This window comes from Anoplopoma fimbria, chromosome 10 (genome assembly GCF_027596085.1).
Source record: "Anoplopoma fimbria isolate UVic2021 breed Golden Eagle Sablefish chromosome 10, Afim_UVic_2022, whole genome shotgun sequence".
NCBI classification, from domain to species: Eukaryota; Metazoa; Chordata; class Actinopteri; order Perciformes; family Anoplopomatidae; genus Anoplopoma; species Anoplopoma fimbria.
Window position 1 is genome coordinate 23,842,111 of NC_072458.1, and position 27,054 is coordinate 23,869,164.

Consider the following 27,054-nt stretch of genomic DNA (forward strand, 5'->3'; position numbering starts at 1 on the left):
AAGTGTTTTCTGTAATTCTAACCTATTATGCTATTACTATTTACATAATGCTTCTGCTGAGGACACACAACCATAAAGAGAAGAGATGACAAAAGGACAGAAGTTAAATGTTACTGATTTAAATGCGCCATAAATATTTTTTTTACTTTCAATCATAAAATATATTTGTTCAGTGTCATACAAAAACCCCAAAATGACAACAATATATTATAAACATGATTTTGTCATGATGTCATATTTTGGAATTAGTGTGAAATATGAGTGTGTTCGGATTTCTCAAAAATGTTGAAAGATTTCTAAAATGTGTAAATAACATTAACACTTTAAATGTTCATGTCTTATCATATTCCGTGGATTAAATTCATCAAAGAAATGAAATCATAATTCAACAGAGGTTAGTTTTGATGTGCAGCAGATGGTTTCAAATAAAATAATGTCTTAAAGAAATATAACTTTTCAGCATAAATACAATATGTTTACTTTAAAATGTTCAAAATTAACTATTATTGAATATTTTTTTGTTTTAAGTTTCAGTGCAGCCGTTGAGGCAGATCAGTTCCTCTTCAGCTGAGGAGGTTTTTGTGTGACGGTGTATCACTGTGTGAGGGGCAACCTGTCACCCTGCTAACCGTATTAACCTCCTGAATCTTCATTCTGAACTCCACTGATGGTCAAGTCAGACCCAGATCCACTTCCACTAAAACGATGAGAAACTCCAGACTGACGGCTTGTAGTCAGATAAATCAGGAGTTTAGGAGCTTCTCCAGGTTTCTGAAGGTACCACTGCAGCCAACTAGTACTAACACTGCTTTGACATCTGATGGAGACAGTCTGTCCTGGAACAACAGACTGAGATCCAGGAGACTGAGTCAGGATGGTTTGACCTGATGAACCTGAAAAAAATAAGCAGAAAGTTATTTAGACAAATCCAGCTTGGAGAAAGATGATCAGCAACCAAATAGAAGAGTCTCATTTCTTAAACATGGAGCACAGATGGAAGAAGGTTAATGCTCCTTGATTCAGTGTTTCTCCATCACAGCAGAACATCATTGTGATAAACCTGGTTGCATCCTGAACCAGTGACATCATCATTGTGCTGCAGTGAGTCAGTGCCTCTGAAAGGCCTGGACATAAGATCAACACTGGCCTCTTAACGGCTGGGAGCAGAGAGACAGGACACAGTCAGTGAACTGTCCCCAACACGTCGTGCTGTTTCCTCCTCACTGCTGCGACAGCTCACTATTCAAATCAGCCTCAGGAAAAACTAACAATATACAGAAAACCATTTATTTTGACAAATTAAAGCACAGCTTTTTTGTTACTTTTATAAACAGGTGACTTGAACTGATCTTTCTGAATATATATAGTCACCATAGTATATATATATATATATTATTCTGCTTAGTGATGAAACTTTATGGTCCAGTAAGAAATGTTATCTTTAGTATTGAAACCTGTCTGTTGTCATGCTTCAGCACTGATGCCTTTCTGTTGCTATGGTTACTGAACTCAGAGAGGAAAGTGAAACCAGTTTCATCCGATCAGGACCAACAGAACCCACAGAGTTAATTTTCTCTCTTTGCTTTAATCAGATTCAACCTCGGTTCCTCCAAAATGTGTCTCGACATCTGGAGACCTTTGGAGCACAAATATGTGTATTCTTTATGACAATTATTATTTAAAAAATAACCTCTAAAGGTGAACAAAAATAGTTGTGTGGTGCTTCGGTGGTAATTAACATCCTCTGGACCCCCGTATCCAAAAAGACCCCAAGATCATGAACATTACCACTGCCAATATAACATGTTTGAATTAATTCTGTTTTAGTATAATAAGTTATTATGTAAACTGTGAATTATTTAATAGGTTCAATTCAGTTAATCAGTTAATTCAACCTGCCAAATAAAAGAAACACTTTTCTCTTTAAAGACATTTCAGGTTGTTGACATTGACTTTACTTTGCTGCCACTTAGTGGTTCAACTAGAGGTTTCTGTCAAAGAGGAGATTCCTAATACCAGTCTTTACAAGTAATACTAAAAAATACATAATACATAATTCTGCTCTTTTCCATAATCATTTCCTCTCTAAACGTTTCACATGGTTTATTTTTGGTAAATGTATAAGCCCTTAAGAGGTCAAACTATCAAAAACCCCAAAAAATGAAACATAATAATAATATATATATATATATACATATAAAATACATCTTTATCAGAATGTTATTTTAATTTCTTAATTATCGCCCAACCCCTCAGTCACAAAAGACATTTTTACCGCACAGCCCAAACAAAATGTTCCTAATAATACGTCTGTACTTTCACTTCAGTGGGATTTTGACTTAAGTTGTAGTTGTAGAAGAGTATTTTTTAATTGTTGCTAGTTTAACTTAAAACTTAAAAAAGTGGTGAAAGTATCTAAAATTACTGAGAACAAATTCAATTTTGAGCCATTTCTGCTTTCTACCCCATCACATCTGAAAACTATTACCTTTAGTTAGATTTTACTTACATGTCACCTTACAAATCAAACTGCCTCACAGTATATCAAGTTTTGAAATTGTTCTTATTATTACAGTGGTAAGATGTGAATATTTCTTCCACCTCCTGTGACTGTTTTTTTTATTTATATAAAAGGTAAAAAAAATTCGGAACCATTGATGACCAGACCTTACCGGACCTCAGCTGATTTGTTTACTTTTCTGAAGCTGTCAATCTGTGTTAAACAGAAAACAATTAATTTATCTATAAGACTTCTTCACTGTCAACGATATTAACCGGAAGTATTTTGTTTTTTTGGGAGGATAAATCATTGTAGAGTAAAACCAACATGTTCCCCTCGCCTGACAAAATAGAACAGTCCCTCAAGAAACAAGGCCCATGATACAAATAATAGAAGTAATAAGAGTACTAATAGTTCAGCTAGTAGTGAGTAAATATGTAGACCTATATACATGCACTTATACATAAATAGAAACACTATAATTAAATAGATAAATGGAAATAAAAATTAATATAAATAATAAAAGAAACTGACTTTTACAAAAAGGGTGGCAATTGTATTACAGCAGAATTAGTTGCAGATGAGCATAGCAATGGTTTTTAATGCTTCTTTAATTGGGTAAAATGACCAATACCTCAGTGTTATTAAATTATTTATTGTTAATTATGATCTGTTTTTTATACACCAAAACTGATATATAGTATATACACACACACACACACACACATATATATATATATATATATATATATATATATATATATATATATATATATATATATATATATATAGCCGAACTGACAGCAAAATGCAGGATTCTACAACAAATTGATCTAAAATATCTCTCTTGAAAAGGTCTCATTAAGTATCAGATATTCTGAACCTTGGAGTTAGTTCTGGATTTATTCTCAGTTGGTGCTAAATGATTTGAGACGTATAAACAGTATTATTTATCCATTAAACTCTGCTTTTGTCTTCTGCAGGCTTCCTCCTGATAAAACCTGATGGTGGGTGCTTTGATCCGGCTGCTGGTGCAGAAGCAGCGAGCGGTGGCCTGACCTGAAGGACTGAACTATGCAAGGTTTCCTCCCTGATCTCATGTTACTAGAACACACTGCTCCTCCCCTCTCCATTTACAGGAAATCGTGTGTGCGTTCACACAGATCCTGTTTTTAATATGATGTGTTTATGAGCGTCTCTCTCGTCTTGAACAGGTTGAATTAAAATTAGTTCTTGTCAGAAAGTTGCTGCATTACCTTTATGTTTAAATCATGAACATACATCTATAAAAGCTTTCTGTTACAGACTGTGAGGGAACAAAACGTCTGAACATCAGCTCCTTCATATTCCACTGGACTATTTTCTGGTAAGATTTGGATTTTATCATCAAAATGTATTTTTCTAATAGTGGCCCTTATTTTCCCTCATAGAAGTGAATGTAAATGTATTACTGCATTCAATTTATTACAAAACGTAGTTTGAAAACAGTTTCACTTTCGGAATCAACCGGCTGCGGGGGAATGAGGGAGAGTTACATTCTATTTATTTATTCATTCATTTTTAAAGCAATTTTATTTGGTAAGGCCAACAAACAGAGGACATTAAGAGAAGCAGGCATAAAGGAGACATGGCTGAAAATACACATTTCCAAAGAGGAAAATAGATAACAGTCTTAGTTGCTTTTGAAAAATGTCCTAACATACAGTCTACTGTGTGTAGAGCAGATTGAAATACAGTGAACAAAGGTTATATTTATACGAATTCACATATTTTGCCTTGATATATATTTGGTATTTGAAAATTAAAATCGTTCTGAAAGACTTATTTCTTTCGTAAGAGTCGCTTCTGAGCTCCGATTGGTCAGATTCAGAGCTTAAGCCGTTCTGATATGTTTGTGGAGGAGACCAGGTGTTCTCAGGTGTTCTCAGGTGTTCTCAGGTGTTCTCAGGTTCAGGTGTTCTCAGGTGTTCTCAGGTGTTCTCAGGTGTTCTCAGGTGTTCTCAGGTTCAGGTGTTCTCAGGTTCAGGTGTTCTCAGGTGTTCTCAGGTTCAGGTGTTCTCAGGTGTTCTCAGGTTCAGGTGTTCTCAGGTGTTCTCAGGTGTTCTCAGGTGTTCTCAGGTTCAGGTGTTCTCAGGTGTTCTCAGGTGTTCCGGTTTCCTCTTCTTCTTTCTCTCGTTTTAAAGCGCGATGATTGAGCTGATGCTGCTGCTGCTCACCTGCCATGTCGCTTCTCCAGGTGAGTTCCAAAACGTCCCCTTTAACGTGAGCACTGTTAGAAAAGGTTAAAGGTTAGACGATGTCACACCGGACGACACTTTACTATTATTGTAGTGAAGATATTTTTCAGGATATATGAATGTTTCTGTGACTTAAGGTTGGGACAGTTACAGCACGAGATCAATATTTAAATGACCTTTGTATGGATTTGAAAATAATTGATACTAAAAGTACAAGTTTTGTTCTTAAACTTAGTACAACAATGTATTCCTAATAAAAGTAAGTGAAGGAAAAGTGTTTTGGGGTTGAATATAATTGTGATTCAATTCTGGAATTGTTTTGAATAAAATATATATTTTACTTTTTTACTTTCATTGTTTTACCCCTCTCCGTTGAAGCCACGCCCATGCTAGATCAAGGTCTGAATCTGAAACCGAAAAAATATGATTTGAAACTTCAAAATATAAAATCTGCAAATGAAAACTACAAGACCTCAAATATAAAAAAATATATCAAAGTGGAAAATGAAAATAAATATTTTATTCAAACAATTCCAGAATTGAATCAAAATGATATTCAACCCCCAAAAACTTTTCCTTCACTTATTTTTATTTCAAATACATTGTTGTATTTTTCAAAGTTCAAGTACAAAACTTGAACTTTCAGTTTCAATTATTTTTTCTCAAATGATCAAGACCTGGACTGGATTTGGCTCCATACCTCTGCATGTTATACAATTTGAATAAATGCATTTTTAAGACACGCTAATTATGTTTACATGAGCTCTGGATTAAATATTGTTTTCAGAAGAGTTGCATTTTGCACACGACATGATGACGGATACTTAATATTTACCCTTTGCTGAAATAAAAATAAATAAATAAAACTGTCTCTGTCATGTAAGCCACAGACAGGCTTTTAGGATTTTTTAAATAATTCCTCCATAGAGCTCAGAATAGACTTTAGTAATTCTATTGATCCTTATCTAAAATATTAACCCAATGAGATTTTTGCAAAACAATCATCAGTAATGTGGATATAATGACTAACAGCTAGAAGAGTCTGATAAGTTCCGAAAACAACATCACTTTACTGTAATTCAGCCTTTGAACCGTGAAAAGACTTCACTTATGTCATATTATGATATCCAGATCTAAGAAGATATCTAGTCTCATGTCACGATATCGATATGATAATGATATATTGCACAGCCCTCTGATATGAATCTTGTTATAGCAGGAGCTGAATTCAAAACCAACTTTTTTATTATTATAAGTGATAAGAATAAATGCATTTTTAAGATGCAGTATTATGATCACATTTCCAGTGCTTTGAATACCTTTGTTATTTGAAATACTTTCAGTTTTTATGAGCTCTGGACAAAATGTTGGTTTAAATGATAGATATTTTTTAAATAAATAAATAATTTACCAGCCGCTTAAACGTTTCTTAATTTCTATATTACTGTTATTGAACCAAACACGGTGTCACATAAAGTCATTTGAGCCTCAGGCAGGCTTTTATATAGTTTTGATTGTTGTTGTTATTATTATTATTATATATTATTATTATTATTATTATTATTACTACTACTACTACTACCACTACTACTAATAATAATAATAATTTGTTGTTATTATTATTGGTTTAAATAATGGCTTCATAGAGCCAGAAAGCTCTGAATCAGCTTTAGTTACTCAAGATTAAAGAGGTAAATAAAATAAACCTGCTGCAGTTCTTGTAGCATGTGTTTACCTCTCTACCTAATGTTTTTCTAAATATCAGTTTACATTAGTCTGCATTTGAAATCATTATCAACACAGTGTGCCGACACTTAAACCCTAAATATTGGCCTCCTTGTGAGTTAAAGACGACCATGTTACTGCTTCTCCCCGCAGCACTGCACTCTCTGAAGCATGTCTACACTGCTTCCTCTGAGGTCCCCAACTTCCCCGACTTTGTGGCCGTCGTGTTTGTCGATGGGTATCAAACGGACCGCTACGACAGCGTCACCAAGACGACGGTACCCACACAGACCTGGATGAGCCGGGTCATGGCCGACGACCCGGAGTACTGGAAGAGGCAGACGTTGTACTGGGAAGGTCAAGAGCAGATAGGAAGGGTCAACATTGAGCTTTTAAAGGCACGCTTCAACCACACGGAAGGTGTGTTCACTGAATGTTTTCTCCATGAAGGTTTGTGCAGATATTGTTCCCCCAGAAAAGAAAAAAGGTAGCAAGTATAACTTTTAGAGATCCCTGATCATATGTTTTTGCTACTAATTGATGATTATTGATGATCCATATTGTCAGATCCCTTTGTTATTTGATTATAGTAGCTGGTCTACAAGGATCCAGACTATTCTTTTGTTTTTATTTGCCACTGTCCAAAAAATTATTTCAACGCTCTGAAATCAGCAAACCATCAAATATACTAAATACTAATTAATAAAAATCAAATTCAAATATCAAATGATAATAAAATAATGTATTTTTATGGATTAAACAGATCTATTCATTATTATTTTTAATGATATTATAATCTGCTTAGCGCTAGTGTTAGGAAGTTAAACAGCTCATAATTCATCTCTAATATCTATTTTATATTTATGTGAAAACAACTCCTTCAAACTACTGGATTTATTCTAGTTTATCACCAACACTACATTTTACAGATTACATGTGAACACATCATAACGTTATAATTTACCTTCAACCAATACTCATTTTCACTGAACAGAGCCTGAACGTATCATAATGTAACTGAACTCAACCTCCTCCTGTTAGTCGTTAGAGGTGCTGCTAACGTTACTAGCTCTCCTCCTGTTAGCCGTTAGAGGTGCTGCTAACGTTACTAGCTCCTCCTGTTAGCCGTTAGAGGTGCTAACGTTACTAGCTCTCCTCCTGTTAGCCGTTAGAGGTGCTGCTAACGTTACTAGCTCTCCTCCTGTTAGCCGTTAGAGGTGCTGCTAACCTCTCTCCTCCTGTTAGCCGTTAGAGGTGCTGCTAACGTTACTAGCTCTCCTCCTGTTAGCCGTTAGAGGTGCTGCTAACGTTACTAGCTCTCCTGTTGGTTTAAACACAGATCAGTTGTTTACAACATAACATTATCAGAGATCAGAGACTAGAAGCATAAATGAAGTCCTTAACAGTCGTCAGTAAAACTTTATTTCTCACTGTGATGGTTAGCGTCAAACTGTGTAATTAACCTGCGGTTCACATGCGTGCTGAACCGTGAAGGGGATCAGTACGGATCGACAGTGTTTTCGTTACACTGCTGGACTCTGTTTACTGCTACATTACATTACATTACATTACAGTCACTTTTCTCCAAAGCGACTTACAGTCAGTAGTATATTACATATCATTCACCCATTCACACACTGATGACAGGCTACCATCAAGGTGCCACCATCAGACTCTAACTAACATTCATCATCAGTCCACACCGATGGCCTTCAGGAGCAACTTGGGGTTAAGTGTCTTGCCCAAGGACACATCGACTGCCGAAGCCGGGTATCGAACCACCGACCCTCTGATTGGAGAACTACCTTGCTCTCCACTACGCCACAGCCGCCCTGCTGATCAGCTAATGTTAGCATGGTGCTTTACTGACCTCAGTATTCCCTTCTCTCTCTCTCAGGCATCCATGTGATCCAGGTGTTGAACGGCTGTGAGTGGGACGACGAGACTGGGGACGTTTTTGGTTTTGGTCTGATCAGTTATAATGGAGACGACATCTTGATATTGGACATGAAGGCACAGAGATGGATCGCCACTAAACCACAGCTTCTTAGAAGCCAACATAAGTGGAATAACGACAAGAGTTGGTTAGAATTCATGGAGCACCGTTTGACCAAGGAGTGCCCCGTGAGGCTGAAGAACAGTTTGGAGTACGGGAGGAGCACTCTGAACAGAATAGGTATAATAACATGATATAATCCTATTTAAAGTTAGTATAAATAAAGTATCCAATGCATAAGATGTGAGATGTTGATTAAATAATGCATGACACCAGCTCCTTTATCCAATACGTAGGTCTTCCTGGTTCCTATCTATTCAGTTCATCAGTTTAAATGATAAAACCAGTGTTATTTTATATTTTTATTCTTGATAACAAATTGCACGTACAGATGAAAAACATAGACTGTATATAAGAGGTGGATGTTGTCGTGATGACATCACTCATTGGTCTGTGGATGTTTTGAAGCCTTGACTTTCGCTGTCGCCATGTGTTTTTTTTGCAACCAGTGAACAGGAAGTGACCATATTTGGACTGAGTGACGTAGAGAGTGACGTAGAGACGCAGTTAAACTGTTCTTAAGTGAACCGGGAGTCAGATTTTTTTCAGTTTGAAAATCAAAAACGTCTAATGACAATCAGGGAAAAGCACGTCTTCCAAATCAAATTCAGACGAGGATCGTGTTGATGCGTGAGTAAAAGAGAGACCTGTCGATCATCTCGTGTTCCTCCTGAAGGACGAGGAGATGAAGTTAATTTATGCATGACTTTCATATTAATTCGTTATCTTTCCTCTCTCGGCCGTCTTGCTTCCTTTGTCTCCAGAGCTTCCTTCTCTGTCTCTCCTCCAGAAGATTCCGTCGTCACCAGTGAGCTGCCACGCCACGGGTTTCTACCCCGACAGAGCGGCGATGTTCTGGAGCAGAGACGGAGAGGAGATCCACGAGCTGGTGGACCACGGCGAGCTCCTTGAAAACCACGACGGTACGTTCCAGATGAGCGTGGACCTGGATCTCTCGCTGGTCCAACCTGATGACTGGTGGAGGTACAAGTGTGTGTTTCAGCTCTCCGGGGTAGAGGATGACCTCTTCACCAAGCTGGACCCAGCGGTGATCAGGACTAACTGGGGTGAGTGGCACAGAAAGATAAAATGCATTTACTCAGCTTTGTCTGCTGTTTAATCAACGAGTTTCTTTTTTATATTGATTGTTTTGGGTGTTAAACAAAAAACAAGAAAAGATGATCGCTTCGCTCATCTTTTCTCTAGCTAGCATTTTTGGCTAATCTTTGATACATCTTCATTGCTAACTTGTTTAACATATAATGCTAACTCAGCATCATTAATGAAGTTTCAAAGCAAATTAACCATCTAAAGGAATACTTCTCCCACAAAACGACCATTTTTATATCAGTCACTCACCTCGTGTTGTTTTGAATTCATGAATCAAACTTTTTTCCTCCCAAGCCTCCATGGTTATCGAAGAATCAACAAACAGAGAAAAGTCTTGATTAAGTAAATGGGGGCGGGGTTTAACAGCAGCAAAACTATCCCAAAAAATATGTTTGCAAACTCGCACACAACTGGTGCCGAATAATCAATGTATCGTTTACCTAGTGGTGTGCTCACTACTTTACAAACACATCAAATTGTTTAAAAAATAGTAATGTTTAAGTGAAGATTCTTGCGTTTGTGAAGTAGTGACTGGATAAACGAAACTTAGATCCTGCACCAGTTGTGTGAGAGGGTTGTAATCGGATGTTGTGAAGTATTTTTGCTGTTGTTAAATCAGGAGTCAACCTCCAGTTCTTTAAAGTGAAGTCAAAGCTTCCTGTGTTAAAGCTGCATTCTCTCTCCTGTCCAGCAGGGGGCGACTCCTCTGGTTGTATAGAAGTCTATGAGAAAATGACTCTACTTCTCTCTTGATTTATTCCCTCAGTAAACATTGTAAACATGAGTTTATGGTCTCAATCTCTAGTTTCAAGTCTTCTTCAATACAGCATGATGTTCATTTAGTAAATGATGCTCCATTTAGAGTCACACAGACCATAAAGCAGGGGATGCTTTAGGGCGGGGCTACACACTGATTGACAGGTCATTATTACAGCGTTGTCTCATCTGATCTGGGTGTTGTCCATGTTTTTGTTTTATAACTTTAACCCTTTCACAGGATGTTTTCACTTCATGGAAGTTCATTTTAAAAAATTTGGTCACCTAAAAATGTCACTTCTGAAGATAGCATTGTTGAACTGAAGGCTTCGAAACAGCTGACCAGTTGTCCCGTTAGTTGTTCAAACCCCAATTCACTTCAATTCATCACTTTTTAGATTTTTCTTCAAGATTTCAAGGGAACATGAGGCGGGTAAATGATGGTCATTTTGGGTGTGAAGTATTTCTTTAAACAAACTTTATTTGAATTAAATTATAACTGAAATAACTAATCTGCATGGCCCCTATCTGTTTTACTAGACAGCAGAAAACAGGATGGAAACAGTAACCAGATGGATGGATATTCTCTCTTCTTGCCTCAGATGTTTTAGTCGTTTGTTCTCTGTGGTTTTGTTCAGTTGAGGAGCCCGCTGACTCAACACTCCCCATCTCGTTGTCTGCGGCGGTCGCAGTGTTCATCATCCTCACAGCCGCCGCCGGAGTCTCCGTTTACAAGAAGAGAAAAGGTGAGAGGAATTTACTTTTTCCTCACAGTTAGTTTAGCTTCAATAGTCTGTTCTTCACATATCAGGAGAGGATCATCCTCCTCGTCCTGGTAGTCATGTATATGAGGGATGGCTAGCTAGAAACTACTGAAGTCTCATTTCATTGGATTCATTTTTGTCATCGCAGGATGAGTAATAAAAACACTTGAAACCTTTTTACAGAAGACAAAAGAGTGATACAGATTTATTTCTTTTTGGAATATAACAAATGATAAACAAACAATTATCTCAGGGACACACGGGTGAAACTGGAAACATTTATTTTTCATTTTACTAAGACTGTAAAATGACAATTTTACACTCTTATTTATAAGAGTGTAAAATGATAGTATGCGAGTCATAAACATGAGAACATTTTATTTTCCAAAACACATATTTAAACAGAGATGAGTAACCACAGACGCAGGATTAGTTACTTTAATTAATTTAAATCAGACAGCGCCGACCGAGAGCAACAACAGAAGTAGTGACGCCTCTCTGTGCGTTTAAATATTCAAATTCTGTAAAAGATAATTCATATCAGCATAGTGAGCAGTATGGAACTATTTTTCCAAGCAATTTCTCTGACTTTGAGATCTGATTCTTTTGAAAGAGGATGATGTATTCTGTCTTCTACAGCTGCGACATACAGAATAATTATTTTGAATTTTCTTTTTATTTCAGCCAAGTGCATTTCAAATTGTAAGTATTTTGTTTCTTCTTGATGTTCATGGAACCCGTCTGTACTCACTGGGCCGTTTATTTAAGTCAGGTAAACTGTAGTTTGTATAAATAAATGAGATTACTATGTGTTACTGACCTTCCAGCTCCTGACAACATTGAGCTCTCTAAGAAACTGAGAGCAGAATCCTGATTCCACACAGACCTCAGTGCTCACAGTAAGTTTTATTTTGGTAGGTGGAGGGGTAATGTGCTGATTCTGAAACAGTTTGGGTTTGAATGACTTTACATTTCTGTTGTTTTTGTTTTGTGTGGGTTAGAAAGGCTTTTGGAAAACCAAACATGCTTCTATTTGGTTTTCATAGGGTGTTAAAAAAACCCATTCCTGATGGAAAAGAATACTGAGTAAATATAATTTATAGCATATTCAATATTAACACTAGGCCTGAATCTTTAAATGTAAATTAAGCTTCAGTTGAAAGTGTTTTTAACTTTCTCCCTCATGTTTGTCTCTAGGTTTATAGTAGAGGTGGACTGGAGCCAGAAGAGATGTTGTCACATCTGTAATAGTGGAGAAAGCAGGTCATTTATTCTTCTCGCATGAAACTGATGTTTTTAATTGGATCCTAAAATTTTATCCAGAAACCTGACAGATTGTTTGACAAACCTTTTACTCGGTGGAGGACTCAGGCTGTCTGAGGAGCAAAAAGAATAAAAGGGCAAAAGTTTCATGCGATCGGGCACCAGAACGTTTTTTAGCATGTAGAGAGGCCTATTTGGCACTTAATCATGTTTTCTCCACCGGGAGGACACGTTAGAGGGCGCTTTATTATGTTTTCTCCACCGGGAGGACAATTTAAAGGGCACTTAATTGTGTTTTCTCCACTTGGATGTCACTTTAGAGGGCACTTAATCACGTTTTCTCCACTGGGAGGTCACCCTAGAGGGCAATGTAATACGTTTTCTCCACCAGGTGGACACTTTAGAGGGCACTTTATCATGTTTTCTCTCCTGGAAGGTCGCCCTAAAGGGTGCTTTATTATGTTTTCACCAACAGGTGGACACTTTAGAGGGCACTTTATCATGTTTTCTCCACCGGGAGGTCACCCTGGATGGCGCTTTATTATGTTTTCTCCACTGGGAGGACATTTAAGAGGGCACTGTGCTATTTTTTATCGACTGGGAGGACACAACAGAGGGCCCCTTATGGTGTTTTCTCCACTGGAAGGAAACTTTAGAGGGCACCTTATCATCTTTTCTCCACTCGGAGGTCACCCTGAAACCGTCAATTGTTTCTGTTAAATGGTGTGATGTTATGCTTATTTTCACATGAATGGACACACTCACATTTGCTAACACATGTTTACAGATGAACACAAACACAACGCATATAAAAAAATAAAAATAAAAACATTTTCTTTAAATATTCTCTCTCAAATGTTTCTATTAAACAGAGTTTGGTTCAAAGCGGTACTTTGTGTTGGATTACATTTGAACCAAATTTAAGCCAAATATAACTATTATATTTTATCTTTTGATACTTAGAAAGTGTTGACAATATGTTGTTTAAGATTCAAATAAAAATATATATTTACATTTTATATTTTTATTTTACACGATCCGTGCTGCATTTGTAGAAAGTCTCACTGAAAGCTAAATAAATAAAACCAAGTATAGCTCCTGTATTGAGAGTGTCCACAGTAAATGTAAAACCTGCTGCTGTTAGTGGTGGTTATTAAACAATAACATTTTACATTATCACCCGATCCTGCTAATAAACAACTTGGCTGTTAGGGTCTACGTTGTGATAATCTTCATGATCTATGTTTATTGTTAAAGAGGAGAGGCGAGCAGTTTCCAGTTTAAACTTTTGAAATGGATTGTCATTAGTGTTTCCATGGTTTTTATAACTTATTTGAATGTTGTGAGGGATGAAATAACATAATTATAACTAAACTTGATGGTTCCTCCAAATATATATTTACACATACTTTGGAATATATACATTTTGAAGAGTAAAACACCGTTTGTCATTGTGTTGTTTTTTTGTTTGTTAAAGATATCTGTGAACAAGGAAATGTACACCAACTAAGAATGGTTGAAACTTAACTTTAAAATGCTGGACAAGAAATACAAACAGTCTAAAGTGCAGTTTGCTGTTTTGCTTTTCAATAAAGAAATCCTAATAATCCAAGAGTCTGGCTTCTTTAAAATGTAATTTTGTGAGAACACTCACTCAGTCACAGGAAGTTAATAATATGAGTCTCTTTGAACCTTAGATTGTACATTTTTATTTATTTTTTAAGATTCAACACATATAAGTAATAATATTTCCTAAACAATCTATTTACATTCATGCAAAGTTTTACATTCTTAAATGTAAGTTTGCCAAAGTTTAGCCTCATTGCCATGTTTTCAGGAGAAAAATTTAAATATTTTTTTAGATTATTTCTTTAAAGCTTTTACAACTGTAAGACTGTGCATTGTTATTTAACTTTATGTTTTATTTATTTGCCTTTATATACATTTACCTTTTATCTTTTTAATTTGAAATACCACTGTTTATCTGTATCCTTGTACTTTTAACTGACATATTTCTAAAACAATAATAATATTAATAATACAAATAAAGATAGTAATACAGATCATCTGAACGTTGTAAATGTTATGAATATTTTAAAAAGAACAGAATCGAAACATGAATGTAGACTTCCAGTCCAGCAGGTGGCAGTAAATCCACACGTCTAATCCAACGGTTCCCCTGAGAAGCTCACTGAGCATGCGCAAACACCTTAACCCGGAAGTGCAGCTAGTAAACAACCGAGCACGACGCTCCGGAGAGCGAGCCGCTGTTTAACATGAACAAGATCGAGATGTTGAGGCTGCTCATCAACCAGCGGCTCACCGCGGCCGCGGAGGAGATCTTCGGGGTGTTCGGGAGAACCATAGCCGAGTACGAGGAGGAGATCTCCCGATCCAAGCTGGAGATCGACCGCCAGCGACGGATGCTGGAGCTCTGCAGGAAACCAGAGATCTCTGTGCAGCTCAACAGCAGAGGTGAGGCTGTGATGGAGGAGGGGAGATGTACATATATACATGTATACATATACATATATATACATGTATACATATATATATATATATATATATATATATATATATATATATATATATATATATATATATATATATATATATATATATATATATATATATATATATATATATATATATATATATATATATATATATATATATATATATATATATATATATATATATATATACATGTATATATATATATTCGCATCGACTGGCTTCGGCAGTCGATGTGTCCTTGGGCAAGACACTTAACCCCAAGTTGCTCCTGAAGGCCATCGGTGTGGACTGGATGATGAATGTTAGTTAGAGTCTGATGGTGGCACCTTGATGGTAGCCTGTCATCAGTGTGTGAATGGGTGAATGATATGTAACATACTACTGACTGTAATACTAATGACTGTAATGTAATATATATGTATGTGTATATGTATATATATGTATATGTATATATGTATGTATATGTATATACATATATATGGGCAGGATTGCTTTCTAATCACTGATAGATTTCAGCTGGTGTCTTGGCTTTCCATGCCTTTTTGCACCTCCCTTTCTTCATGTGTTCAATACTTTTTCCCTTCCATTTTATTACACAAAACTTAATTTCTGAACTTATTTGTTTGGTTTTCTTTGTATGTATGTATTACTTGGGTTGTTACCGACATCTGGTGACAATTTCATGTCAATAGCACCTTTAGAAATATATTTACTGAGAAAAATGGTCACGTGTTCAATACTTATTTTACCCGCTGTATATATATATATATATATATATATATATTATATATATATATATATAAATATGTGTAAATCAGCTGATGCACAAAGAAAACACTCACATCTCATTAATGTTTGGATCATTTCTAGTTTTTCTCCGTATAAACACAGCTTCAGTTTCTAAACGTGTCCCAACTCTTCTTCTTCTTCTTCTTCTTCTTCTTCTTCTTCTTCTTCTTCTTCTTCTTCTTCAGCTCTCTGTGAGCAGCAGGAGTGGAGCTCCGGTTTCAGCGACGTAGAGCCTCCACCCATCAAAGAGGAGGAGGAGGAGGAGGAGGAGCTGTGGTCGTCTCAGCAGGAGGAGGCGTCTCAGACGGCGGAGCAGAACGACGTCAAGTTCGTCTTCTTCCAGAGCGGCGGCGTGAGAAGCGAGCAGGACGACGACCGCATGACCTCATCGCTCTCGAAGCTCAAGGACCTGGACGACTCGGAGCCGGACCCCGAGCCGGGCACCTCGGTCCAGCAGACCTGCTCGGACCTGGACGAGGACGGCCGTGACGCTCCGGGTGTAGTTTCAGGTAACGGCCAGCTGGACTGCGTGGAGCTGGACGCGCCGCTGTCCGAGGTGGTGGACTCCTACATTTGCACCATTTGCGGCCGCGCGTTCGCCCAGCGGGGCCACTGGGCCAAACACGTGCAGGTGCACCGCAAGGCGGAGAACAAAGCGGACAAGTCGTACACGTGCGACATCTGCGGGAAGAGACTCACGCGGTTCGACGGCTATCAGAAACACCTGAGGATTCACACGGGGGAGAAGCCGTACTGCTGCGACGAGTGCGGCCGGCGATTCAGCGACAACTCGAACTACAAACGACACATTCGCACTCACGTGGGACAGAAAACCCAGCAGAGCTGAGGGACGAGACACAGCCAAGACATGAGACAAAGGTCTCCACTTGTTTACGTTGATATTATTTTTAAATGTCAATCATAATTGGGCCTCCTCTAAAAACATTGCAAAGTAAAACCACAGTCGGAGGTGTCCTGGTTTTACTTTTCGTTTGCTTTGTTTTCTAACCAGACGAACTGAAACTGGTTCATTGACAGTCGGAGGAGGAACAGAAGGACCCGTCGGGTTACTCAACCAAACACCTCTCCATGTTGTTCTGCTGCTATTTAACAGGAAAGCTTCTTTGTGGATCAACACATGAACTGGGAACTTTTGGATTTCTTATATTTATCCTCTTCGGTGTGAAAAAAGGACCAAGACAAAGAAGAAGAGACATATTTATATTTTGTATTTTTCTATATATTTTTTAAACAGACATTTATACACTGGAGGAAACAGTGACACTTTACAGATGCATCAGACATATCTTCACAGTCTCAAGTCTGTGTCCACTAAAGAGCTTTTTCATTTCATTCACCTTAAAGGGACAATTCACCAATTTTTTTTATTTAAAAGTTATTAAACGATACAATAATTTAAGTTCCTCTTACACCGAATTAAGAAAACTTAACTGCCTTGTTTACTTTGAAATAAACTCACTCACCACGTCTCGATTAGTCATTCCACTGTTCCAACAATCTGTTACTCTGGTTTGGTCTAAATATATACTTCATGAGTAATATCTGAGATATTCTGTCTCTACGCAATGTTTTCCCGCCAAGAGGCAGACCGTTAAATTAGAAAAATACAACGACCAAAAATCACCCTGCTGGTCTTTTCCAGATTATCTCCCTGATCCTGAAGGTCTCCAAAACTTTCATGCTTAATAATGAAGCAACTCTCAGGAATGAACATGAACGTCAAACCAAACACTGTGAAATATACGGGTTACACTTTCAAAAAATAGACTCGTCCATAACATCCTCTGCAGTCCTATTTTGGGATGCTATTTTGGAAATGAAACACAAGCGAGGAGAACAAGGACAAGGCAAGCTACCAAAGATGAGAGTAGCTCTCTGTAGTTCTTCCTCAGTGAAAGTACGTCACTGAGATGATGAAGAAAGAACATGAGTTAAACTTCAGGCGTATAGATAGAGATAAGGTTGAAATTCTCTTTAAACAAAAAGTTATCCTCCAGTCATGTTTTTCAGGTACATGGAAACATGAAAGTCTGGAGCTTTGATATGTCAGGAACATTTTAGTCCCAGTTCAGGTTGTCCAGTCAAATAAGAATGGCTGCCCACACAGTCGACAAAAGAGAAAATCAAACATCACTATGTTCTTGAACAAATACCTCGATATAGATATTCAACGACCTTATTGGGTTGACTATTGGTGCTTTTATAAAATATTTACACAATAAGATATTTTATAAATGATCATCAGTAATGTGGATATAATGACTAACCGCTAGAGCAGTCTGGTGAAAACCAGGGAAAGACAACACTGAGGTCATATTACGACATCCAAACTTCTCATATCACGATATAGATCTGATATTGACATATTGTCCGGCCCTAAAGTCAATGGTGCTTTAACAACACTGTACAACATTAACTGAAGTAATAAAATCACATGATTGAAAACTCATTTTCATGTTCTTATCATTGATTCAAATGATTTGTTTTCAGAATCTGACATTTTACAACAGCTATTTATATTGCCATTTATTCCCATTTACATGTCGTCGCAAATTTAAATTGAGAAGTGGTCTATATTTTAGACATTGTAATTTATTAAAATCTTAAAATACAATGTGCAGCTGACAGTCTTTACATCCACCATCTCCAATCAGTTCAGCTTTTAAACATCTTTTTATCCTTAAATTCTCTTCAAATGTTTCTCTCGGGTAACTGAGGGATTATGTGGCTGTTTATCTTCATATTTTGTTCTATTTATTATCTATCACAAAAAAACTCGTTTGTGTTTTTGCCTGACATGGAATCATAATAGACAAATATAAAGTCAGAATGTCGTTCAAAAAGTAATCTGAACACTTTCACCCTTTTGACATAAAATCAGGTTGTAAATATAAATCAAGTCTGAATTCGTGCAGGTTATTTTTCACCAACAGGTGGCAGCATTACACTTTATTTGAAACAGCTTCTTGGTAAAACAACATGCTGATAATGTTGTTCATTATCAGCAATATAATGTATGTCAGTAGTTTAATATTTCAGATGATATAAAACTCCCACAGGATTACAGTTGATGAATGAAAATATTTTGCCTGTATGAATTTACTTTGATTGACATAAATAGAAAAACAAAACTGTACATTACATTAGAGTCATGTAGCAGAGGCTTTTCTCCAAAGCGACTTACAGTCAGTAGTATGTTACATATCATTCACCCATTCACACACTGATGACAGGCTACCATCAAGGTGCCACCATCAGACTCTAACTAACATTCATCATCCAGTCCACACCGATGGCCTTCAGGAGCAACTTGGGGTTAAGTGTCTTGCCCAAGGACACATCGACTGCCGAAGCCGGGTATCGAACCACCGACCCTCTGATTGGAGAACTACCTTGCTCTCCACTACGCCACAGCCGCTGTACAAGTCCTTTACTATAAAACAATAATTAAATAGATCCAACCTTTGTATAAAAACCACAAACATAGTTTTACTCTTTCCCCAAACTACAAACTTTACTTCCTACCATGTTGTCCATTTGCACTCTACCCTCGACTTTCTCAAGGACCTCTTCCAAGGCCCCTTGAAGCCGACGATGGAACGTCATTGAGGACTTGAAGCACCCGAACAATATTGGAATTTAAAAAGCCCTTTCAAGGCTCTTGAGTTCCTTGAAGGATCCCTGAAACATTTTTAAGCGGTCCTTTTTTACATTCACAAAAAATGTCTAGAACATCCTCAAGGATCCTTGGACTGCAGCCAATAATATCTCCAACTTTTGGGACATCATTAATGACCCCTGAACCCCCTTCTGCACTAAACTTTTAAACCCAATCAGAGACTCATGTAACCATTTTAAAGGTGCCAAATTCAAAATACAGAACATTAATATAGCAGCTATTTTGTTTGCACTGTTAGCTCCGTTAGCTTCTAGCTGCTGGCTCAGCTGTCTCCATGTTGAGAGCTGTGTGGAGGCCATATATTTGCTCTGAAATCCATATTGAGGACTCTTGGGCATCGTCAAGGTTACCCAAGGAACCTCTTAGGGATTCCTAAAATCTTCAAAAACCCTGTAAAAGATCATCAGATTTAGTCAAAAACTCCTGGGATCATTGAAACCCCAGAACACCCTCATAATTCCCAGAAGCACAAAGCTGATAGTATGAAGACCTACATAGGTAGCTGTTTTAGGACTGGTCTACATGTCAAGTGAAACCACAGTAGTATTTCAACAGAGAAGCAATTTGGCATTAGATGCTGTTGTCTGGGGAGGGATGACAACAGCATCCTTTCATTTATTTGACAAAAAAATAAATTAGCTTTAACTCCTTCAGGTACAAGTCGGACACTCATGAGGACCACTCAAGAACTCTCTCGCCCACAAAAGGATTTCTGGAGTTATGAAGCACCATCAAGGACCTTTGCAGCCCCTTCAAGGACCCCTGTAAAACCTTTAAAGAGTTTGAAAATGACCTTTACAACATCTTGAATCTCTGGAATACCCTAAAGGACTCCTAACAGATCCCCAAATATTATTTTAATACCTTTAAGAGTCCTGGAATGCAACCGACTACAGCAACTTCCCCATCCACATCCAGAACTACTGGTCTACCGAACCACAAGGACCCCTGGAAGCACTCAGAGGGAATGTTAACTCATGTAACACCCTAAGAGACATTGGGAATTTCCCTTGAGAACCTTTCGGACTTCCCACTGGTCACTCCTGAGGTCTGCTGAATTGTCTTCAAACACCCTTGGGACACCCATAAGGCCCACTAGAACCCTTCAAGAACTCTTGAACCCACCCAGGAATTTCTTTAGAACATCTTGAGGACCTCCAGAATGCCCTAAGGATGTCTTGAAAGACCCCCAATGATTCTTAGAACACTGTTAAAGTTCAGGAATGGAAACCATTCACTCCTACAACTTCCTCAGGCCTCTCTGGATCCCCCTCAAGAACCACCAAGACCCCTGGAACCACTCCCAGGTCACCTTAGAACATTAAGGACATTTTCACTCCCAGGTCACCTTAGAACATTAAGGACATTTTAATGCCCATCAAGAACCACAGGTCTGCTGAAATGTCTTCAAACACCCTTACGACACCCATAAGCCCCCCTAGAACCCTTCAAGAACTCATGAACCCACCTACTTGCAAGAGGTTTTGTCAAGGGGTCAGGGACTCTTGTAACACCCTCAGGGACTTCAGGATTTCCATGTAAGGACTTTATAAACATCCTGAATGCCCCTGAACCCCATTCCAGGACTTGTAAAACATTCAGAAGTTCCTTTCTTGATCCCATAAACCCTCCTGGACTAGAAATACCTCAAAGGCCCTTCGATCCCCTTAAGCACTTTTGGAGTGGAAAACATCTAAAGGACTCCCAAAGTCACACAAAGAACTTCTAAAGACCTTGTATCCCATGTTAGTGCACCATAGTGAGTATGACCCCCCTTTTTACTCAAAAAAAGAAGAAAACAAGTCCACAAAGAATCACTCTACTCCAATGAATATTCCACAGTAGCCTTTATTTACACCGTCATCCACATTGGTAATTAGTAGCAGGAAGGCAAACATAAAAGCTTTTGACATTATTACATTGTTGTTCTGGTGTGGCCCACCGGGTGGCGCTGTGATACCACCATCAGTGATGTCACAGTGTCTCTGCCCCCCCGTCTCCATGACTGAATCAACAGAGAGCACGTTTAGAGGACGGGAACGGAGAACCACCAAATGAATAAACAAATGTATTTTTCAAGGTTACAAGTGCATCCTCGTATAAAAAAAACCCTTTTTTTAATAAAATGAGCCGTAGTGTTTGTTTTCTGCAGCGCCCCCGCAGCAGCACCTGGTGGAAACACTCCTGGAGGACCGGTGGAGAGTCGTTCAGATCACAAATGAACAGCAGCTGCTTCCTTTTAATCAAGTTTCAACTCCCTTCTGAGCGTTTTCCATTCACAGCAGATGGAGGTTCTTGTGTCTCACTTTGTCTCTATGACTATGAATGCAGACCAGTTGGATTTGTTTGTCTGTTTTTGGACCAGACCACACTTAGATTTCAATGTTTATGAAACATGATCTCTGCTCTGTGTACTGCAGGGTGAAAAACACTGACCTGATATTTCTGTTATAGCTTCTCCTCATATTGTATTTTCTGGGAAACACGACTCACTGCTGCCGAGAGGTCTTAGAGAGCGTTTTTAAACAACCATTCAGGTACTTTTGTATTTGTTTAACCAGTTAACTACAAGCTTTCCTTTTCTTTATGTCGCCACTGACCATCTTCTTAAGCCGGGTATCGTTTGAAAATGTTTGATATGTGAGTTTCTGTACTGATCCCAAAGTGATAATCTAGTTAATATCTTACTCATCACAAAAATAAAAACCTTCTGTTAAATGTACAAGAACTTTGTCTGAATAAATTCCAGTCTGAAATTTGCAAATTATTGATTTTAATCAGAACCCTAATAAGAGTAAAATTAAATGCCAGTTTTTATTATGTGACAGTTTTTTGTGCACAATTTGAAGTTTGATACCCGGCCGGAACATTTTTCACATCAGAACACGAGATGAATGTGCAAAATCAGCTAAATTTGGGCTGCAACCAATTATTGTTTTCATTATTTTGTCATTAATCTGTTTAATATTTGTTCTATTAATGGGTTAAACATATAATGAAATGTCAGAAAATTGTTCATAATGAAGGCAACATATTCAAAAGGCCAACAGTCTTGAAATATATTCAGTTTACAGAGAAAAGCAGCAAATCTTTACATTGATTCATTTCTGTGTCACTACCTTAATTAAAGGCAGCCTTTGATAGAAAATTCAACTTGTTAAGAGTTAAAACTTTGTTCCCTTTATGTTGCTATGCATCTCAATATAAATTAGTAGTGATGCAGTTGCAAAAAAACTAAATTCTATATATTTGTCTTTTAGATTTTCAATCTCAAGCACCATATTTCTCACCAGCTGACGGTGACTTCTCTGACATCGGAGGGTCCTTGAATGCACCAATCAGGACAGAAATGTAAGTTTCATATACAAGAAAGATGAGTTAGTGTTAAATGATTTATTTAGAAGAAGTTTTAAGTCTCAGCATGTTGACCTCCATAGAGAAGAACAGAAGGAAACCAATCTAAAGAGTTCTTTATGTTTGGAGATGTTGCTCATCAGTAATGTTAAGTATATGCAATGTGTATTTAATGAGGTAAGATACTCCCAACCAGCAGTGCATTCCTTTAACCCTCCTTTGTGGAACAGAACTGAGTCATCACCTTTGTATTTCCTCCTCTGTGGACAAAAGAGTCCAAGATGACGTTTGTGAACGCGGCCCGTTAATTCAGACTGTGATTCATGCAGGCAGCTTGCTCCCAGTGACCAGAACAACACTGGTCTCTGAGAACTGTGGAGACGCTCCAGCCTGATGGAGGTTCTAGGTCGGAGATGAAAGCGGATGATGTAACCTCTTCAGATGAGGAGGCGTGACACCAGTCCCTCCTTTACATGAAGAAGAGATCAATATCCAACCGCTGACTCTGTGCTCTCTGATTGAATCTGAACAAAACCATCACTCTGTCTGCTTTAAAATTAAACAACTCATCCGGCAGCAGAATATAAAATCCCCCCCCGACCGTCTGGTGCTGCTGGACTCAAAGTTGCATCATTTGGTGCAGAGATACTTAACTAACACTCTGCTGCAGCATCACCGCGGCTTCGTTATTGCTTAATCTGTGCCGGGAGTGTGTGTGTGTGTGTGTGTGTGTGTGTGTGTGTGTGTGTGTGTGTGTGTCTGTGTGTGTGTGTGTCTGTGTGTCTGTGTGTGTGTCTGTGTGTGTGTGTGTGTGTGTGTGTGTGTGTGTGTGTGTGTGTGTGTGTGTGTGTGTGTGTGTGTGTGTGTGTGTGTGTGTGTGTGTGTCTGTGTGTGTGTGTGTGTGTGTGTGTGTGTGTGTGTGTGTGTGTGTGTGTGTGTGTGTGTGTGTGTCTGTGTGTGTGCGTGTCTGTGTGCGCGTGAGTGTCCGGCCAGCTGAGCGACTCAGATAAAAACTAAAACCAGCTGCTGGATGTTTATCTGGTTCACCAGCAGCTGGGAACCAAACAGGAGCTTAAAGACCAAACAGAAAAAAAGTTTAATAACCGACATCGTTAACTGCAACTCTCGTTTCTGTTGACTCTTAGATTCCTGTCAGCATTCAAAGAGGTCAGTGTTACTTTGATTCACACTCGTTGGTGTTTCGCCTTTAAAGTAGACAGCAAGCGTTCTTTCAGTCTTTGTAAATCTCCACTGGAGGTCCACTCCTGATCTTCTGTTTTAACGTGACTCAGTTTGAAAGCTCAAAGAGTGGACCTCCAGTTACATTCATTTCTTCACATTACTGCAGACCATCAGCTGTTAGATCGATCACCTTCCTTCAACACATTTGTTTCTTTCATTTATATGAAAATGTGCATTTTTTATTAAAGATAAACGGTCCAAATAGTGCTGGACGATACATCAAATCTGTCATTTTGAGAGTCAGCTGTTGAATATGAGAGTTTTAATATTACATTATCAAATTCAAATTGGACCGGCTTGTTGTTTGTATTCTGGCTCTGATTTATCTCATTTATTCACAGCGTTTCTACGGTCGTGAATCCGTTTCTAAGATGTCGGAGCCTCCCTGAACTCACCACGGCTTCTCCACCAACTCGACCGAGCAAATTAAAGGTGAGTGGATATTCACTGTGTCAACCAACGCGACCTTTGACCTCACATGTGAGACTGTACAGATGTTTCCTAACAAACACACAAACAAACTGATTCGATGCAAAATCATATATTTAGTATGGTCAGCAGTAATATAAAGTAGCAAACATGCAGAGCCACCAGCAGGTTCTTTAGAGTTTAGGTCTCGGTAACAGTTGAGTCGATTTTCAGGCTCCAGCTTCTGCAGCTCATTTCAATTTTTTGCATTCATAACTTTCCAAATCTAAAAATCACATTCATGTTCCAAACCTTTTTTTAAACTTGATCAAAACTGCACAGCAACAAGTTGAAGCAACACGGGAGGTCAACTCTGCCAGCTGTTTGGATTTAAACCAGTGCTTTAGGTCCATGCAGCTCTTTGTTTTATTTACAGGTATTTTATTCCCCAGTTGCAGACTTTTATTGCTGTTGCCGGCAGCGTTGCTCATGTTGCCTCCTGTGTGTTTCACCATTAACCTCTGACCTCTGCGGCCGTTTCAGACCAAGCACTCAAACAGAAGAAACATCCACAGAACAGAAAAGAGTTGCTGCCTCGCAGACAAACAGTGGGAGGTAAAAGTAAAACAGGAAACAGCAGATTCTCTTCTCAGACACGTATCTTTGGACCATCTGTGAAGAAACGCTCCCACAGACTGCGGTCGCACTGGGAAGTCTGCAGGAGAGAATGAATGTGGAGCAAAGTGAGCCAAACGTTCACCCAAACTACCAGGAAAACAACCGCGGTGGCATCTGTCCACGCAGACAGACGGACATAGAGCACCGGGTCCACTGGAGAAACCGTCTCATTGGTCCTCACTGACCGAAGACTAAACCATAAGGTAAAATCATCATCACAACTGATCTGCCAAACTAAGAACAGATGACACTGATGTTAAGTTAATGAGCCGTAGCTCATGTCTGTATGTACTGCAGGATGTCATGCAGGTTTTGCTACTACAGTTTCTTTTATTGCTTATTTCTTCTTTTCTTGTTGACATGTTTGAAAATATAAAAATGTCTCTTATGGTTAAACGTGCAGTGAGAACCTGCAGCACTGGAGGTAAGTGAGAAACATGTCTGTTTATGAGTTTGGGTGAAGGTCAGACCTTATTGTACTTTTGAATCCTGTGAGCTGTCTCTTCTGTTTTAGCAGGTCCACCTGTTGTTCTACAAAGATACAGAGCTCAGTAGGTTCACGAGAAAACATCTGATTAACAGCTCCATCTCATTTCTTAATTCATAGAGATTCAGCTCTGAGCTTTTGGACCTCTTCACAGATAAAGACAGAAGCTAAAGAGAGAGTGGAGAGGGCAGATGAAGTCATATTAATTCATGAAAATCCATTCGAACATACAAATTGCTAAATTATAGGAGTACTGAATGCGTGACTATCTAATTGTAGGGAATCATTTATCAGAAATCCTCCCTCGATCACCTACTGGGCTCCGTACCAAACATCAATGCTTCGCTTGAGTTTCAGATACCAATATGGTATAAAGAAGAACATTCATCTGGTTGGTTTGTTCTGCTGCATTCTGACATTTAGATTTCGTCCTACAGCTCATGAAGCATCGCTGTCTTTTTCCTGTGTGACGCTGACGTGTTCAACAACCTCCATCTCCTGAGCGTCCCGTCCTCGTGAAGCGCTGGAGGAGATAACTAAAACCAATTAAGAGCTTTAATTTTCCTCCTTTGGACTTTTTACCACAGGAAAGCAGAGAAAACCCTCTGTTCAGTTTTAATTTTGTGGACCAGATTCAGAGACAGACAGACTTCCAAAGGAAGTGAAATATCCTCTGAGTGTTTTTGACATTTAAAGATTTTTTGTTGAATTCCTCTTTTGGCAGAAGATGCCACCGTTTGACTCAAACGTCCGTCTCTCCCAGCGGTCCCAGAGTGGCTCCATGTCGGGTCTGCAGCAGTCCGGTTCCCTGCTTTTTTGAATCTTTGCAAATGAAATCTTTGCCGTGCCAAGGTGCAACAACCGGGGACATCCGATCAAAGCGCTCAGAAGAAAACTGCATTAATCACGGAGTTTTTTTAGGCCACCGCGAGCCTTGGGGACTCCGTCTGAATCATTAACATGTTCCGCAGCTTTTGGAATGTTTCTCAGACTCGTCTGAGCCGGTTCTGATCTGCAGTCTGTCGTGAAGGGAAAGTCCCGCCTCCCCCGAAAGAGATGAGTCAGAGATGGTGTTTGTTTGTCGATCCTCAGGAGGATCAGCTGTGACTCAGAGAGGCGGCGGGCGGCGTCCTCTCAGCAGGAAGTAGAACCACAACTGAAGGCTCGTGATGAGGAGTGACGGGGACAAAAAGCTCAAAGTCTCCTTTGTGTCTCTTCGTCCCATCAATGCTCTCATTTTGTCATTTCTCAAAGCCCTGCAGACATTTGGGAGAGCGTTGCTTTGAGAGCGAAGCAGCAGCAGCCATGTTTGAACGGCGCCACCTCCTCCCGCGGTCTCAGTAGTTGTATTTTCCCGCCTCTGCTACCGGTGACGTCGCCGCGTTTGGGAGGAACAGCGGTTTTGGCGGGACTTGTGGTTTGAGCGACGCCGTTCTCCGGACGACCGCCGCCCGCTGCACATGAGGCC

General features: G+C 38.8%; 2 protein-coding genes across 6 annotated transcripts; both read left to right on the top strand.

Moving 5' to 3' along the window:
- Window positions 1-3,629: 3,629 nt before the first annotated feature.
- LOC129096899 (major histocompatibility complex class I-related gene protein-like) lies at window positions 3,630-13,998 on the top strand. 5 transcript variants are annotated; one of them, XM_054605591.1, is made up of 10 exons: window positions 3,630-3,714; window positions 3,806-3,866; window positions 4,684-4,736; window positions 6,616-6,882; window positions 8,360-8,638; window positions 9,283-9,585; window positions 11,023-11,130; window positions 11,833-11,850; window positions 11,976-12,047; window positions 12,346-13,998. In XM_054605591.1, exons 3-9 carry the CDS (start codon window positions 4,688-4,690, stop codon window positions 12,020-12,022), a joined length of 1,071 nt encoding a protein of 356 aa, XP_054461566.1. In that variant the 5' UTR covers window positions 3,630-3,714; window positions 3,806-3,866; window positions 4,684-4,687; the 3' UTR covers window positions 12,023-12,047; window positions 12,346-13,998. The 5 variants fall into 5 exon arrangements, 4 of the variants coding, with proteins under 4 accessions (XP_054461566.1, XP_054461567.1, XP_054461564.1 ...); XM_054605592.1 differs by lacking the exon at window positions 4,684-4,736; XM_054605589.1 differs by lacking the exons at window positions 3,630-3,714; window positions 3,806-3,866 and adding an exon at window positions 3,881-4,408 and having other exon boundaries at window positions 4,475-4,736.
- Window positions 13,999-14,670: 672 nt separating this feature from the next.
- Window positions 14,671-18,279, top strand: LOC129096914 (zinc finger protein 771-like). The gene is made up of 2 exons (XM_054605608.1): window positions 14,671-14,886; window positions 15,903-18,279. Exons 1-2 carry the CDS (start codon window positions 14,688-14,690, stop codon window positions 16,562-16,564), a joined length of 861 nt encoding a protein of 286 aa, XP_054461583.1. The 5' UTR covers window positions 14,671-14,687; the 3' UTR covers window positions 16,565-18,279.
- The last annotated feature ends 8,775 nt before the right edge of the window (window positions 18,280-27,054 follow it).

Excerpts from the sequence above, each read along its gene's own strand:
- LOC129096914 (XM_054605608.1), top strand. The coding sequence starts at position 14,688 with ATGAACAAGATCGAGATGTTGAGGCTGCTCATCAACCAGCGGCTCACC. Across the intron at positions 14,887-15,902 it reads TGTGCAGCTCAACAGCAGAG|CTCTCTGTGAGCAGCAGGAG; the intron begins GTGAGGCTGTGA and ends CTTCTTCTTCAG.
- LOC129096899 (XM_054605591.1), top strand. The coding sequence starts at position 4,688 with ATGATTGAGCTGATGCTGCTGCTGCTCACCTGCCATGTCGCTTCTCCA. Across the intron at positions 8,639-9,282 it reads GAGCACTCTGAACAGAATAG|AGCTTCCTTCTCTGTCTCTC; the intron begins GTATAATAACAT and ends CTTTGTCTCCAG. Across the intron at positions 9,586-11,022 it reads GGTGATCAGGACTAACTGGG|TTGAGGAGCCCGCTGACTCA; the intron begins GTGAGTGGCACA and ends GGTTTTGTTCAG.